Source organism: Aptenodytes patagonicus, chromosome 15, assembly GCF_965638725.1.
Source record: "Aptenodytes patagonicus chromosome 15, bAptPat1.pri.cur, whole genome shotgun sequence".
Taxonomy (NCBI): Eukaryota; Metazoa; Chordata; class Aves; order Sphenisciformes; family Spheniscidae; genus Aptenodytes; species Aptenodytes patagonicus.
This window is the reverse complement of record NC_134963.1, coordinates 13,570,110-13,585,918: the sequence shown is the minus strand read 5'-3', so window position 1 is coordinate 13,585,918 and position 15,809 is coordinate 13,570,110. Positions and strand designations below refer to the sequence as shown.

General features: G+C 55.9%; 2 protein-coding genes across 2 annotated transcripts; one reads left to right on the top strand and one right to left on the bottom strand.

Moving 5' to 3' along the window:
* Window positions 1-992: 992 nt before the first annotated feature.
* VSIG10 (V-set and immunoglobulin domain containing 10) lies at window positions 993-10,295 on the bottom strand. Its single transcript, XM_076353393.1, has 8 exons — window positions 10,157-10,295; window positions 9,094-9,378; window positions 5,102-5,383; window positions 3,951-4,244; window positions 3,283-3,393; window positions 2,804-2,816; window positions 1,736-1,896; window positions 993-1,573 (listed from the first exon to the last, which is right to left on the bottom strand). Exons 1-8 carry the CDS (start codon window positions 10,239-10,241, stop codon window positions 1,503-1,505), a joined length of 1,302 nt encoding a protein of 433 aa, XP_076209508.1. The 5' UTR covers window positions 10,242-10,295; the 3' UTR covers window positions 993-1,502.
* Window positions 10,296-11,573: 1,278 nt separating this feature from the next.
* Window positions 11,574-14,353, top strand: PEBP1 (phosphatidylethanolamine binding protein 1). The gene is made up of 4 exons (XM_076353395.1): window positions 11,574-11,742; window positions 12,111-12,220; window positions 12,845-12,945; window positions 13,459-14,353. The coding sequence occupies exons 1-4, from the start codon at window positions 11,608-11,610 to the stop codon at window positions 13,674-13,676; spliced, it is 564 nt and encodes a 187-aa protein (XP_076209510.1). The 5' UTR covers window positions 11,574-11,607; the 3' UTR covers window positions 13,677-14,353.
* Window positions 14,354-15,809: the final 1,456 nt, after the last annotated feature.

The following is a 15,809-nucleotide window of genomic DNA, read 5'->3' as shown; positions in this document are numbered from 1 at the left end:
TCGCCCGCGAGGGCGGGGTGCTGGGCACTGCCCCGCTCCCCCAGGGCCCGCGCAGAGGCTCCTCGGGGACAGCTTGCAGGTCAGTCCCAGCAGGGTTCTTCCCTCGGGGGCTCTAGGACCTCCCGCCTGCACTCCCGTCCCCCCCAGCCCTCAGACCCTGCTCCAGCCCCTCAGAAACCTCCGTTCAGAGGTCCCTTCAGAGACCACCACGCACAACCGGACCCCAACCACTGCCCCGCCAAGTGCTCAGGTCCCCCCCCACCCCGTACTCCCTCAGCTCTCCTCCATCTCACGCTGTTCTTATCCACATCCCAGGGACGGCTCAGACCCCGACGCTTCACCCATGGTGCATACGCCGCTCCTCCCCGCGTGCCCCAGGAGCGCCTCCTTTCCACTCCACGTGCCGTCAGGTCCCCTTCCTTCGCCCGGTGTATGTGCTCACGTTCCCCGTTACCCTCCACACACACTCAGATCCCCTGTGTGCACTCCTCCATCACCCTTCACACACACCCTCATACCACTCCCCACTTTAGGCAGTTTGCTCCTCTGTTCCCCTCCTGCAGAGCCCTCCACCCACCTCCAACCTCCGTCCCACCCCATCCTGCTCTGTTTGGCCATTCCCATGCGCGTGTGTCGATCCCTTCCTTCTCCCTCCATGCAAGCTCAGATCCCTCCCTGCTCCCCTCTGAACGCGCCGCTCCTCTCCGTTGCCCGTGGTGTGCCTTTTCAGTCCCTCCATTTACCCCTGCAGGGTGCTCAGACTTGATCTGTCCCTCCGTCTCTTCCTGCACGCTCTGGCCCCTCTGTTACCCACCCTACAGTTCCCCTCCACAGCTGCCCTGATCCTCTCCGTGCGGATCCTGCTCCCCTCGTCCCCTCCCTGTACAAGTTCCCTCCCTGCTTTCCATCACGGCCAGGCATCCCCCTCAAAACCACACCGCAAGGTACGGATAAACTCCCAACTTCGATACAGAGCAACATTTCAGACGGACTTGGGGAAAAAATATTTATAACAAAAAACCAATTAAGCCTCCCTAGACTCAGCATCACCCACGTCCTGCCAGGCACCAGTTGTTGCTTCCGTTATCCCGGGACCACTGCGGCCCCGCGGCAACTTTCTCCATCACACTCCCTGCAACCCCAGCACTGCTCACGGTGACTAGGCCAGAATCCCGTACTGGCACTCGAGTCCGTCACAGGCATCAAGATGAGTGGGCTACTGGGACCCACTTCCCGAGCTCTGCCTGCGCTGGGTGCTAAAAAGGACACCTGAGACAAAGAGGAACATGAAAAGAGGAGGGAAGAAATGGAAAAACATGGCTGGGAAAGGACGGAGTGAAAGCTGGGGAAGGGGCGAGTGGAGAAAGAAGTTGGGATGCTCTGACCGAACCAGCCCGCTGCAGGACACTAACGGCCCGTGCTCAGCCACACGGCAACGAGGACGTGCTTGATGCTGGGCGTCCAGCTGGAGCTCTGTGTGCTTCTGCAAGAAGGGATGGAAACTATGTGCCTCGCGTCTCTTCTCCCCTCATTTCCTGCGGAGAGACCCCGCCGTGCTGCTCGCCATCGTCACCTACGCAGGGCACAGAGCAGCAGCATCTCAGCAAGAGCCAACAAGCCAGACAACAGGGATTCCTCCCTCCCTGGCAGCTGCTCCTGGAAGACCCACAGCTTTGCTGGAGAGCAGGCGGCTCCTGCCCCAAAACTCGGCCAGCGGGCAGGCACCGGGGCTCACCTTCCATAAGGCAGTTGAGGTAAGCAGCCTGGACGCTGCTCCCATTGACCAGCGCCATCGTCTCGTGCTTGGTGGAGCTGCTCATGGTCTCCTCTTCCCCCTTCCCCTCATCGTCATCTTCCGAGTCCACCAGCACTAAGATGTCACCCGAGTCCTGATTCCTGTGAACAGCAGAGCAAGGAGAAGTGGGCTGAAAGGCTGAGGACAGCCTGCCCTGACCCCTCCCTCCAGCCTCTGCCTCCCCTGGCTTTGACAACCCTCTACCCCCAAACGACCAATTTTGATGGACTCTTCCAATCCTGCACTAACCGTGTTTGAAGAACAGCTGGTTCAGACCCTGCTGGCAGCACCACCACCACCGGCATTCTGCACTGCTTCCTATTCGCCTTCCAAAGTCCTCCAACCATTTCACAAATATTCATGTACTAAACTGCGTGAACCCCTCCCAAGCGGAGTTATTCTCCCCTCCCGTATAGACGGGGAACTGGCGGCACCCAGAATAGAGTCCTTCCATGCCGCAGCACCACAGCTGTGGGAACAGGACCAACAGGGGCAAGGGAAGGGAGCAGGGCCAGGAGGGGTGCGAGCAGAAAGCGGGGAAGAAATCTGGTGCACCTGAACCCCAAGGCGGCACTTGTTCGTGCACAGCTATCAGACGTGCTTCCTGAGAGGGGAAGGACACGGGCACACACCCACGCAGAGCGGCAGAAGATCGCCATTTCTATTTACTCTCCGAGTCTTCGGGCTCACCTGCACCAAGGAGCAGCTCTCCTGCACAGCCTCCTCCCACACTAACGGGTGCCTTGCCAGCACCGTCCCTGCGCATGCCAACGTGATGCCACTCCTGCTGTGACGCCAGGGGCTCCCCTCTCTCCCCACCCTCCTGCTCCCTCACCCACACCAAGTCTCACTCATCCCCCACCGTTCCCTTCCCACGTAAGAACAGCTTTGCTCCAGGGACGGCTCCTGCCTCGGAGGTGGATTCCCCACCCTACGGGGAGATCACCTCTGCCAGGAGGCAGACTAGCGAGGCCACGCAGGACTGGGCTGAGGAAAATCAACACTCACCTGAATGCAGCACCTGAATGGGAGAGAAGGGAAGGGAAAAGACAGCGTTAGAAACCGGCCCCAGAGCAGTCCCTTGGGCAGCGCGCTGCTGGTTTTACTGTATGACCCCGGCCGATTCTGCCTGCGGTAGGATGGTCTCTGGCAGCCACATGTAGAGGCACGGACGTGAAGGTGACCTGCCCACGTACACAACGAGAGCACCAGAAAGGTCACAAGGAAAGGGGAGAAGACCCATCACAGTACAGCTCCCTGGAGAAGGCGAGGGGAAGGTGCCTGAAGCACTCAGCTGGGGAAGGGCCTTGTGTTTCCAACCCATCTGCCTCCAGGGCTGACAGAGTTTGGACCAGGAGCAGGATGAGGCCCAAGGGCTGGGGTGATCATCACAGCACACCAGAAGGGACAAGCAGGTTAGGGGTAAAACCAGACCACCCCAGGAAGAAGTAACCCCCTCCCTGGCTTGTGCAGAGGAGAGCTCCTACCTCTCAGGCACAGGAGGGGATTGTAGTACAAGACAACCGCAGTGACGGTAAGAATAGCCAGCAGGGACAGGACCACCACTGCACCCACGACCCCAACGATGTTCACCGGCTCTGCGGAGAGAAGAGGAGACACAGGAGGCCAGCTTGTCACCGGGACATGGATGGATGAGGAAATCTCAGTGCAAGCAATAGAGCAGGTCCTGGTGCTGTCTCAGCTCCCATTTCCCATCATTGCAACAGTCCCACCTGCACAAGGGGTGAGAGTTTCAGGCACTCGTGCTTCATTGATATGGAAAACACCACAGCAAGGCCCCTATTTTTGTGCCCACGTGCATTTAGTGAAAGCAAATCAACCCCTGCCCGTTGCACCTTGAGCAGCTTGAGCCTTGGAGGTGCTCCTCTGTGCCCACAACCTACAGGAGGGACCAAGGATGCTCCTCTCTCAGGCCCATTATGCCGAGGCGAGGGGAATCAGGCCTTTTCACCCCGGGATGAAGGGAGCCAGTCCTGCATCTACACTTGCCGCAAGAGCATGGAAAGAGTCAACAGGCAAAGAGGGCTCCTAGTGGCAAACGGAGCCCCTCAGAGGCTCGCCAATGGCCCCCATGAACTGGGTCCCTGACTCCTCCTCACTCCCTGCCGCAGCAACCCCAGGCAGCCCCACTCACGCTTCACTGTCAGGCAGACGAACAACTCCCTCAGCCCCACGGGGTTCTGTGCCTTGCAGACGTAACAGCCCCCATCGGTGCCCTGGGAGCAGTTCCGGATGGTGAGCCGGGACACGTTGCCCTCCTGGGCGATGAGGTACCTCCCTCCGGGTTGGATCTCCACCTCTGGCTGGGTGATGCCCCGCAGCCAGGTGAGCCTCGCTGCCGGGGTGCTCTCGGTCACACGGCATGTCAGGGTCACATTGTCACCCACAAAGCAGGTCTTTGGGGGCTCTGATTCCAGTGAAGGGATTTCTGAACAGCCCAAGGGGAGAAAAAAAAAAAAAGAAAAAGAAAAGAGTCAAGGAGGGAATGGAGGAATTTAACATAACAAGCAATCAGCCATCTGACTGATTAATAATCATTAACAGAAGGAAGTCGGACAGGAGTCTGGGACTTGAGCACTGTGGGTTTGGCATTCAGTTCATCCACGAGACTTCAGCAGCCTTCCGAGGAGCGATCCGAGCAACTTTCATATCGCTCAGTCCTTTTTTTGACACCTGTCTTTATATCCCCAGAGAAGAATGGTCGGAGGGCAGCCAGTAGGAAGATGGCGGAGAGGAAAAAGGCAGCCCAGGAATTTTCCTTGGGATCAGCAGAGCTCTTTTGTAGCCCTGACAACCCTTGGAGGATAAATACAGCTCAGGTTTTCAAAAGCCACTTTAGTCAGACCCCTTAGATGCTTGAAGGGGGCCGGGGGGCACGTGTGACCCTTCTGCTATAAACCCAGACCTGCCAAACTTAATCTCAAGATGAGCAAGGCGCTAAAACCACCTCTCACTTTCACACAGGCAGGACTGCTTGCACAGGTGAAAAGCTTTGTGCAGGGAGATTTGTCGGCCCCTGAAGATGTACCCAAAACACAACTCACCTGCAACTGTGCTGCGATGGATCTCAGCTGCAAGACTTCTGTGCCCTGTGCAGTCACCTCTGCACAAGCCAAGCCCTGCCACACTGCCTCGTTAGCATCTCCCCCTGCAGCAACTGCCCGCAAGCCTGGCTTGCCTGACCACTGCCTTAGTGCTCTGGAGGGCAGAGAATGACCAGGGTACCTGTCTGCCCCACCATTAGCAGGCTCATTAACAGTTAACGAGGTAGGCAAGTCAACTCACTTATCTGCACAGTGCACGCAGGCTCCTCCTGCTTGACGACATGGCTCCCGACACACTTGAACACTTTCCGGTGGGAGAGGTGGGAGCTGTTCAGCGTTTCCACATGGGTGTCGGAGGAGCTCGTGGAGCTGATGACCCAGCTTGAGTTCTCCAGATCGCGCCCCTCTTCTCTCCAGTGCAGGGTGGGGTGGGGATACCCCCCAGGCCAGCTGCAAAACAGCTGCAGCATCAGCCCCGACGAGGAAGTCTCAGCCCAGCACTTTGGGGTTGACTGTGGCGGATCTATCAGCAAGAACAGCACGTGGTCAGAAACACTTCCAGGTCACACCTCTCGGCATCTCAGGGCTGGAACCCCCACAAGCGCTCATGTTTGCCATCATTCCCCTTGAAAATCTTCCTGGTTTCCCTGCCTATCTTGCTCCCTGACCTGCGTCCCACAGCCCCAGGGGAGCACAACTCTGAACGACAGCCAACAGCGACCAAGCAGGGGGCTGTCACAGCAACCACTGCCAAGCCTTGAGGGACTAACGCACAGGGAGGAAAAAAATTATTGCCACAGCTTTATCCAACGGAGATGAGATAAGCACCTAAAAACGCAGCGGGAGAACAAAATCTCCACACTGCGCTTGGTCCTCATGCCACAACTACAAGGGGGTGACACCGATTCAGACTACTTGAGAACAAGGCTCTGCCTCTCCCCGTCACCGATACAAGCACTCGGATTTCCCAAGGGAACATGGAAAGCATCAGGGTTCTTGCCCAGGGACAAGTAACCAGCTTCTCAAAGCCACCAGCTCAAAGCTGGAGCACTTCCCCAGCAAGCCCAGCACATTCTTGAAGGAGGAGGCTGTTCCTAGTGCACAAGATGCTCTGCCCACAGGGAGTCCTGGTGACTCCAGCTCACAGGGTCAGGGCCACAAACATGTGCCACTGAAGCCAAACCAGGCATGCTCCGCTCCTTCCCGGCGCCACTGTCACTGCCATGTGGGGCCAGATGGTATTATTCAGCCACGCACCACACTCTGTGTCCACACCACACTGCAGCAGGGGGGACAAACTCCAGGAAAGAACATAGGTAGGGTAAGTCACCACTGGCCTCATGCCAGGGCCACTTCGTAAGCACCACGACTATGTTTGTTATTTAAATACAGAAACAACTACATGATGGCAGGAGCGGGTCAGAAGCCAATAGAAACCCAAGAGCAATCCCTTCGGGCGGAGCGGGGCTCATGTTTCATGCAGTATGAGTTCCTGCCTCTCTCCCATCAGCTGGTTTCACACACACACCCCCCATGCACAGTTACACACACGTGTTCATTTAACAGCCATAGGGATTCTGGACTCTGATCCAGGCAGAATTAACACACTGTGCCCGTGTGGCTGGCTTGCCTATTCCAATGCTGAACAAGACCCCACCGAGAGATCAGATGCTGCCAAAGCAAGTCCCACGCAAGAGGTGTCAGAGGGATGCCTGATGTTTGTTTTGCAGAGCATTTATTCAAGTGACTTTCAAATGACACAAGTTAAAAAAAAAAAATCATCATGGCAAAACCCCATGTGAGCTACAAGAAAACACCTTCTTGGGGCTTGGCTTTCCAGGAACTGTATACACGCATCTCGTATGATCTTTGAAACCATCCAGCTCTGGCAAGAAAGTTCTCTACAACACTTCCTCTGTCCCAGCTCTGGGGAGGTCTCATAACTGATCCTGAATCCTGGCTGTGGTTAATATGAGCAACCTGTCAGCCTGAATCACCAGAAACTGCCCCGCATCGAGAGGCGGACACAGTCTTTCCAGACGTCCAGCCAGAGAGCTGCACTTTTTGTGCTGGTTCCAGAAACCTGCCTCCTAAAGCCACCAGCTTTACATCCTGAACTCCCACGCTCTCCCAGTACAACTCTGCTCCTCTGTCTAAATGCTAACGGGAGATCTGTTCCCAACCCAAAAACCTCCCACCCCCTGCAACCAAAAAAACTTCACGAAACACCAGCAAAAAGGACCTCATGCCCACAGAAGAGCCAGCAGCGGCTTACATCAAATTGCACACAAACATACCAAGGAATCCCTTGGAGGTGTGCAATTGCACGTTTCCTTCACACCATGTGCTTCCTATCCAAAACAAACACAGAACAGCAGCTGAAGGCAGGGCTGCGCCTGTGTCGTGTTGCTAGAATGTTTCCTCTACTGCTTGTGGTTTTTTTAAATGCAGTTTTAAGCAAAAAGAGAACTTTTTGGTACAACCCATGAGATGGGTTGAAGACTGTCAACTGGTAACTCCCACAGGAAGCCTACAGATCCTGGGTGGCTCTTTTACAGCGGTGCCAAGTCCGTGTCTGAGAGGTTCACCCCAGCCCAGGCTAAGTTGCTCCAGTAACAGCGACTGTGAAAAATCAGGGCCCGTGCTTCTAGTCTGAGGTTGAGAAGCTTCAGCTTCTGGCCTTTGCTGATGCTTCTTCTGCTCCACCAGAAATACCTCTCTTGCCTATTTAAGGGCACACCACTGTCCCATATCACCTTTGTAACCTTTGGACATTAATTGACACATTAATTCCACACTAATAAATGAAGTTCAGAGTGCAGTACCAACACTTGGCACGCCATAGATATCCTTTGCACGAGTGTTTTGCACCAATGCTCCAGATATAGGGCTCCCGCCTCTTAAGCCCCACGCCTACATATATATTCTCCAAAGCAGCCTGGGGCTCAATTCCTTCACTCCAGCCCTCCATGACCCTTCAAGCCCCATCTACAGGTTCCTTGCCCCAGGAAGGGAATTTTTACTCATGTGAACTTAGAGAGATTTAATCTGTACAAAACAGGTACAACTTTTACAACACGCACCCTTCACCAAACACCAAGAAGGAAGGAACACCCTGAATGCAAATAGAAAACAGGTCTCACGCCTGGCAGGTGTTGACGGAAAGACCAGCAAGAAAGGAAGGGGCCAACAGAGCACCGAGTGTCACCAAAAAAGGCAAACTGGAAGCAGTCTTTCCTTCTTCTCAACCCTAGAATATGGGCTTGGCTGGCATAAAGGACAGCAGGTCACAGCCCAGGTCTGAGGGGCCAGAGCCTATGTCACATCTGATTAGGTTTGGTGAAGGGGCCAAGAGTGGTACCAGCCATAGGACCTGCGCTCCCTGCTAATCCGGAGGGGGCTGTTCCCACAAAAGAGATGGGACATCTGGGCAAGATAATGATTCCCCAGCAGAAGCAGGAAGGACCTGCGCCAGCAGCGTGCAAAGTCATCGACTTGAACGCCCTCCAGCCTCATCTTCCACCTGTACTGTGGAGATTTCTAAGAGAATGGCTGAATGAAATGGGGATGGAAATGAGAGTAAGCACCAAAAGACACAACAGGAAAAAAAGGCTGAAAGAATGGCCTGCGCTGGTAACAACAGGCACGCTCCCAGGACAGTGCTCCCAGCAGTAAATTTGAGGAACATGGTGTTTCCATCAAAATCGGAAGGCTGCACTCTAAGGCTCAGCACAGACAACTCGTCAGCTGAGGACCCTCCATCCTCACACCAAAAGGATGGCAACAAGGAATGGCACAGCACATCTGTTTCAAACATGTATTTCAATCAAGGGAAAAAAGACGGTGAGCAGCAGCCCACACCCTAAGATTTATGAAGGCTCAAGTCAGCCACATTCTGAGGCAAAGAGCCACTCTGGAACAGCTACAGGATATGAAAGACGTGTTCAAAAACTAGTTTATCATCACCAGCGAAGAAGGAAGTGACATAGTGAGGACTTAACAGCTGGCATCCCATCCTCTGCATCACACACAGCTGATCCTTGCCAGACCATTTGGACACACATCACTCTGCTCGTGAGGGAATGTGTAACTGAGTAGTATCAGCCTGCTCACAGATTTTGCACAGTAAGGCCACCTTGCCCCTTTTCACACTATTTTTCCACCAGCGCCAGATGAATCTGGGGACCTGTGAGACTCAAGGGGGGGAAATTCATAGACGTGGGACAGACTTACTGGCTACCAGGAGCTGGACCCTGTGCTCATGGTCTGTCTTGTTCAGCACTTCCTTGCAAGTGTAGTTGCCTTCGTCCTGTAGACGCAGCTCTGTGATGCGCAGAGAGCTGTTGTCAACCAGGGAGAAACGGATGTCCGGGGGGAAGGCGACCCTTGAGGAGAAGAGTGGGGGGAAAGAGTGCGGATCCCCTTGAAACCAGACCACCTCGGTTGCTTCTTTGGAGACATTTCGGCATAAAAGGAGGATGCTTCCCCCAACCTTCCCAAAGACCACTTCCTCTGTTCCTGCAAAACAGAAGGGACAGCGTTAGGGATCTAGGGGACCGGCACAGCCCCCTTCTGTCAGCAAAGACCTGGACATGTGATATATGTCAACCCTCTGGGGTGCTTGTTAGGGGGGCTCTTGTCAAAGGATCTCCGAGATGCATTTGGCAGCTAACAATGTTTAGTGCAGACACACGATCAGGAAGAGAAACACAGCTTAAAAGGCTCAACAGGAAAGCAAGGACAGGCTATTTCTGCCCGAGAGAGGAGGGCAACAAACAAGTGACCTGAAGGAGCCAGAGAAGAGCGGAGTTAGAGCACTAACGACGCTGGGTCACAGCAATGTCCATGGCTCACCCAACATTTTGCTGGACCACTTGCCCGAGTAGCCTCATCCCTGAACTGCTCAGGGGAGCGCACGGTACCGAAAAAGGAGACAAAACCTACCCCGATATCGGTAGCCATCGAGGAAGACGACACAACTGTTGATAACCCCCTTTCACCTTTCCTGCTTTCCCCTTCCCCTGCCAAATGGCACCTGGACCCTAGAGTCAACACGCGGGTCCGCAGGAGTGCCCCCTTCTACCAGCCCCCTCAGCGTCTGCCCGGCTTGTTTTCAGAAGGGAATCTTGTTACTTTCAGCACACACACAAAAAAAATCACTTTTTTAAAAAAGAAATCAGCATTAGGGCTGGCTGGGAAGCTCCCCTCAGGTGCGGGGCGGGCTGAGGTAACGCCGGGAGGGCTCTAATGGTCACCCACCAACGCTCCCTGCTCCCCTCCCCTCAGCCCCCGCTACCTGCGGCGTCCCGGCGCGGCACCAGCCTCCAGACGCAAAGGGCGAGGAGGAACCGGGCTGGCGGCGTCCCGCCGGGGAGCCGCATCGCCGTATGCCGCCGCCGGAGCCTCCCGCCTCGGGGAGGCGGCGCTGCCTGGCCTCCGCCCCGGCGAGCAGGCAGGGAGGGTGGGCGGGTCCCCGCCCGCCCTCCGTGCCCTGCTCGCCGGGGCCCGTGAAAGGGTCGTGTTATCAGTCCCCGCCGCCTGAGACCCGCCATCTTCGCTGCCCGCCATCTTGGGCGCCCCCCGACCCCGCCCGCCATCTTGGGGGCGCCTCCCCTCCCCTCGGGCCCCGCCCGCCATCTTGGGCAGCCCCCTCAGAGCGGCCCGAAGCCGGTTTCCCTGGCCGGGTGCTGTCCAAGGATCGGGAACGTTTAGTGCAAGGAGGATGGTGTTTCCTAAGGGCAAAACTTAAGCGAAGGTAGTAAGCGAAACCCCCCACCCAGAGAATCTTCCATAATTCAACCACTTAGAGACACCCCAAAAGCAATGGGAGCGGGAAGAAGGGTGATAAATGACTGTGAAGCGTGCCACAAACTATATGATTCTTGGGTATGGGCAAAAACAAAATAGCAGGCAGCATCTTAAACCAAAGCCGGAGAGCAAAGAAGCAGAGCACAGACCGAAGAGGGACTGGGAGGAGGCAGCAGGTGGAAAGGGTGAAGAATGAGCTCCTCCTCGGCTGGAGGGGTCCCAAAGAAACAGGCAACAAGGAAAGGGAAAGGTACAGATGTTTTCAGTTTCATTAAAGCTGTCCCTCGGATTCCCCTGGGTGAGTGTAACAAAGCAGAGCCAGCATGCTGTTGGATTTCAGCAGCAGACACGTTAGAAGAAATTGTCCCAATGACAGTTTTTTTTGCTGGCTGATGCCAAGTGACCCAATGGTGCTGCGTTGTCCACCATTGCAGACAGCAACTTCCAGGCTGGTTTGTTATATGTAGTAATACATAGATTGCTTCTCTGCGTAACCCCACAACAAGGGCTGTAAAGCGTGTAGGTATCCTCAGGTTCCTCCAGAACACCTTACCGCTTGGGGAAGGCACAACATGGCCAGCTCTCCAGCAGCCATCACGCACTGGGCTAAGGCGTGATATATAAATTATAACCTAATTAATGGCAGGGCCAAGGCCGTTAAGCAAGGGGAGCAGTGCTGCTTTAGGTAATCTCTCTGCCAGTGCTCGGCCGCTCCCGGGGCGGCACGGCCTCCCGGGGAAGCCCCCCCCCAGCCCCGACGCCGCGCCCCTCCGGCGGGGGGCGCCCCAACTGCTGGAGCTGGGGAAAGGCTAGCGGCGCGCCGCCGCCAATGGGAGCGGAGCGTGGCGGCGCCTCCGCCAATGGGGGCGGGGGGCGGGCCGAGCGGGGCGGCGATCGGGCGGCGCGGGCGCAGTCGGGGAGCGGAGCGCAGCAGCAGCCATGCCGGTGGACCTGGGGCTGTGGAGCGGGCCGCTGAGCCTCACCGAGGTGGAGCAGAAGCCGGCGCAGCCGCTGCGGGTCAAGTATGGCTCCGTGGAGATAGACGAGCTGGGCAAGGTGCTCACACCCACTCAGGTGAGCAGGGCTCGGCCCCGCGTTTGGGGGTGTGGCAAAATGGCGGGAGGCGGCCGGGCCTCTTGCGCCTTCGCTCTGGCAGCCCCCATCGGAGCCTCACCGGGTGCGGGGGGAAGAGAGAGGTGCCCTGCTTTGCCGTCGACTCTTGTACGGGGGCGGCGCGGTCAGGCCTGCCTCCGTGCCGCAGGAGAAATCACGGCGGCTCGCGTAGGCTGGGTGCGAGCTGGCACGAATGGCCTTGAACTCCTCGGGTGTTGCTGCCTGCGCTGGTCACGCGTGGCCTCCATGTGCGGTGCAGCTGGCTGGCGCAGGCTGCGTGGTGCAGGCAGCGGGGCTGGCTGCTCGTGCTAACGCCGTCATCCCTCCAGGTCCAGCATCGCCCCACCAGCATTGAGTGGGATGGCTGTGATCCCCAGAAGCTTTACACCCTGGTTCTCACAGACCCAGATGCTCCCAGTAGGAAGGACCCAAAGTTCAGGTAATGGGGGTGGGCAACTGCCTATCTTGCCTGGGGAAAATGGAGCATCCGTCTTGGTCGAGCAAAGGCTTAGAAGGAGGTTGGGAATGTGCTCTGCCTAAGGTGCAGCAGTGAGTCTGTGGCTTGGGGTAGAAACAGTGCCCTTGCGTCTCTCCTTGAGACAGGGACAGCACGGGGAGGAGCAGCTGCTTTTGCCAGGGGTGTTCAGAAGTCTGTTGTAGCTTGGAGAAGCACAGCATCTGCTGCTCGCTCTAATTTGGCATGTGTGTGAGTTGGAATTAGGTCTGTCTGTGCTAGCAGTGGAGTCTTAAACCTGGGACCAGCTCACCTTTCTCAAATCAGGCTCAGAAGCATATGGAATACCCACTCTTAGGGGTCAGGCTCTGGGTTTCCCAGAGCTGTAAGGCAGGATGACAGAGCTGGTTTTGACAGGCTCTGCATCCTGAAGGAGGCAGTACCTGCTCTAGGACTGGTGCTTTTTGTGTTTGGCAAACCAGGAGTGGCAGCTGCTAGCTTCAGTTACCCTGCACTGACAGCCTTACGGAAAAGCAGCAGTTTGGAGTAATGAAGGGTCTTAACTGGGGCTGTGATGCAGCCTGATTGTTTTTTGCCTTCTTCTTTCAGGGAATGGCATCACTTCCTGGTGACCAACATGAAAGGCAACAATGTGGGGAGTGGGACTGTGCTGTCAGATTACGTTGGCTCCGGACCTCCCAAAGGAACAGGTCGGTACCTGGCTGCAGCAGTTCCCGTGCTCTGAGCACAGCGGTGCCGCGTGGATCAAATGTGGTGTGCAGGAGAGGGTGGGGAGGCCTGCAGAAAACTGGCCACCTGCTTGGTGCGTGCCGTGCTGCGGAAACAACCCACGCAGGAATGCTTGCGGCTGCATGTAGCCACGGCCAGCGTGAGCGTGTATCACCACTGTCCCCTTGCTGTCTGGCGGCAGGCCTGTGCTGTTCTGCCTGTAGCTGGTAGGCAGTGTTGCCCAGCAAGGGGAGCACTAGCTTAGGTAGGACACGAGCCATTCAAGCATATCTATCTAGTGCGTCTTCTCTAAGCTCCTTTAGCTCCATCATGCTTAGCCTTCTTATTCCTGGAGAACAATAGTAGGAAGCGCCAGCACGTCCCAGGTGAGCACAGGCTTCTGTTTCCCTGTGCTCCTGGAGTCACTTCAGAACAAACCTTAAACCCGGGAATTGCAGGTGACTGGCACTTGTAACGCTGTCTCCTCCCCGCAGGGCTGCACCGCTATGTGTGGCTGGTGTATGAGCAGCCGAAGCAGCTGACCTGCAACGAGCCCATCCTCACTAATCGCTCTGGTGACAAACGAGGGAAGTTCAAGGTGACTTCTTTCCGCAGCAAGTATGAGCTGGGGGTGCCGGTGGCTGGCACTTGCTACCAGGCGGAGTGGGATGACTATGTGCCGAAGCTCTATGAGCAGCTGTCGGGGAAGTAGGGTGAGGGGACCTGAAGAAGCACTGTGCAGCACCTCCTGCATGCCTGGAGACCAGGCTGGTCAGAGCATGTCGCTGTAGTTTTATTTGATTAGTGAGTTGAACCCAACTGTTCCCACACCAACCGCTGGAACTGTAACCCTGTCGCTGTCCCTGGCCTGAACCTGCTTCTGTGTCAGTGTGGTCCAGACCTGTGCTGTGCTTTGGCTGACTCCTGTAGGTACAGGCGATCGCTAGCTAGATGAGCTTCTGACAAGGTGTCCTTGTGAGGGCCACCCCCTCCAGGCTGACCTGCTTAAGGGAAACCAAAGCCTTTGCGAATTAGTGTCACTTCAGAGTCTCTGCTGTGCTGAAATGGTATTATGTGGCAGTGGTGTTAGTACAGAACCACTTCTGTGTAGTCTCCCCTTTCCAGGAGAGGAGAGGGCAGTCTAAGGGAAACTCCCCTTTCTTTTTATTTTTACCCTCAAGTATTTGGCCAGTGCCTCCACTTCACTGAAGTGAACCACTAAAGTAGTGAAGGGATAGCTGGTAGGAGGCAGGGAAGCTAATTTATAGCACTACCTTCTGTTCTCTGTGGCCACTCAAAGCTGAGAGACCACTTCATTTTGTTCAAGTTCTGTTGTGACCTGATGTTAATGTGCTGTTTGCTCACAGTGCAATTAAAAACTTAACCAAGGTGGATGGTGTGGTTGTCTTCTTGGGGGACGAGGGGAGTGCTTACAGGAGCAGCGTGGTGTCATCGGGTTCCTTTCCTCCTCCTGCTGTGGAGGCTGGAGCCTCTGACAGGAGTTCCACCGCCCTGGCTGTGCTGCCTGAAATAAGGCTGATGCCGGAGGAACGCAGCTCAAAGCAGTCATGTCTTTCTATCCAACAACCTACCTTGTACAAAGTTAAATCTGCTCACCTCGAGGTGCAGCTTGCCGGCACAGTGAAGGTTCACAGCCAAGGGAGTGCTGGGGGGCTGGCTTTAGAAATTCAGAGAGGACACTTCTTTTTCCAGGGTGTTTCTGAAGCCATCTCACTCATCACCAGCAGGGTAATTTATCCCCTGAAAACCTCCTGTCACCTGTTACCAGCCTTGACATTCCTCGCAGCTGATGGGGTCTGCCCTGTGCCTTGGCCAGCTGTGGGGCAGCAGAGCCAGCTGTTAAGGAGCCCTTCCACCCCCTCTGACAGCCTCCCCGTGGCTGAGGGAGCCCAGTGCCTTTAGCCCATGTTTGGCAGCTGGCAGAGGAGCCAGTCCCATGGGATCTCCCCACACACCAAGCCTCAGGCGTGGTGCTCCCTGGAGGCCTCCGTCCCTCCACCCAGCAGGTGCTGCTCTGCAGGAGCCCACACCACCGCAGCTGAACCCCGATGGCAGATTTCAGCTCCCGTGAGAAGCACCGCCAGCTTTACTGACCTGAAGCCACTTCCCAGCCAAAGCTGCAGGGTCCCAAGTTGTTTTCCTGATCCTCCGACAGCTTGCAGTGAGGCCTGGCGGTGTCTCCTAAGCGCTTAAAGCGGAAAACGAAGCTTTGGTCCAGTCTGACATCTTTAAGAGGTTAAAAAGGATGAAGCCAATGTAATTCTACTTCACAGAACTAGAAGCCTTCCCCCTTTTTTAAACTACTTCCTTTCTCAAAGGTCTGCACCCAAGTGGTCTGAGAAACAGGTATCAAAAACCTCAACATGCTGCAGCAAGGCCCTGTAAAATTCAGAGTGACTGTTACTAAGAAAGGTGGTTGGTTTCTGCCCCAGGGTAGTTTTTCAACCCAGCCATTAAAACATTTAAAAGAGGACTGACAGTTTTTCAGGAAAACATCCCCAACTGAAGACTAAACACCTCAGGGGGGGGTGTGCTTGAACAGCTGTACCGCACTGCGCTCGGCAAGGGCTGATCCACCTTGGGCCTTCTCAGGCTGCAAGCAGGACATTAAAAAAATAAGCCACGACCCATTAGCCTGAAAACCTCCGCTGCCAAGAAAACCAGGGTTGGAACGAAGCCGAAGCCCCAGAGGTTCCTCCGGCCCCGCCAGCGCAGCCCCAGGCTGACGGACGGGGCCGGAGGGACACCTCACCCCTTCGTGCGTCCGCAAGAGGTGTGCTGGAATGGGTCACCTCCCCTCTTCCCACAATGAGACAGCGAGGCG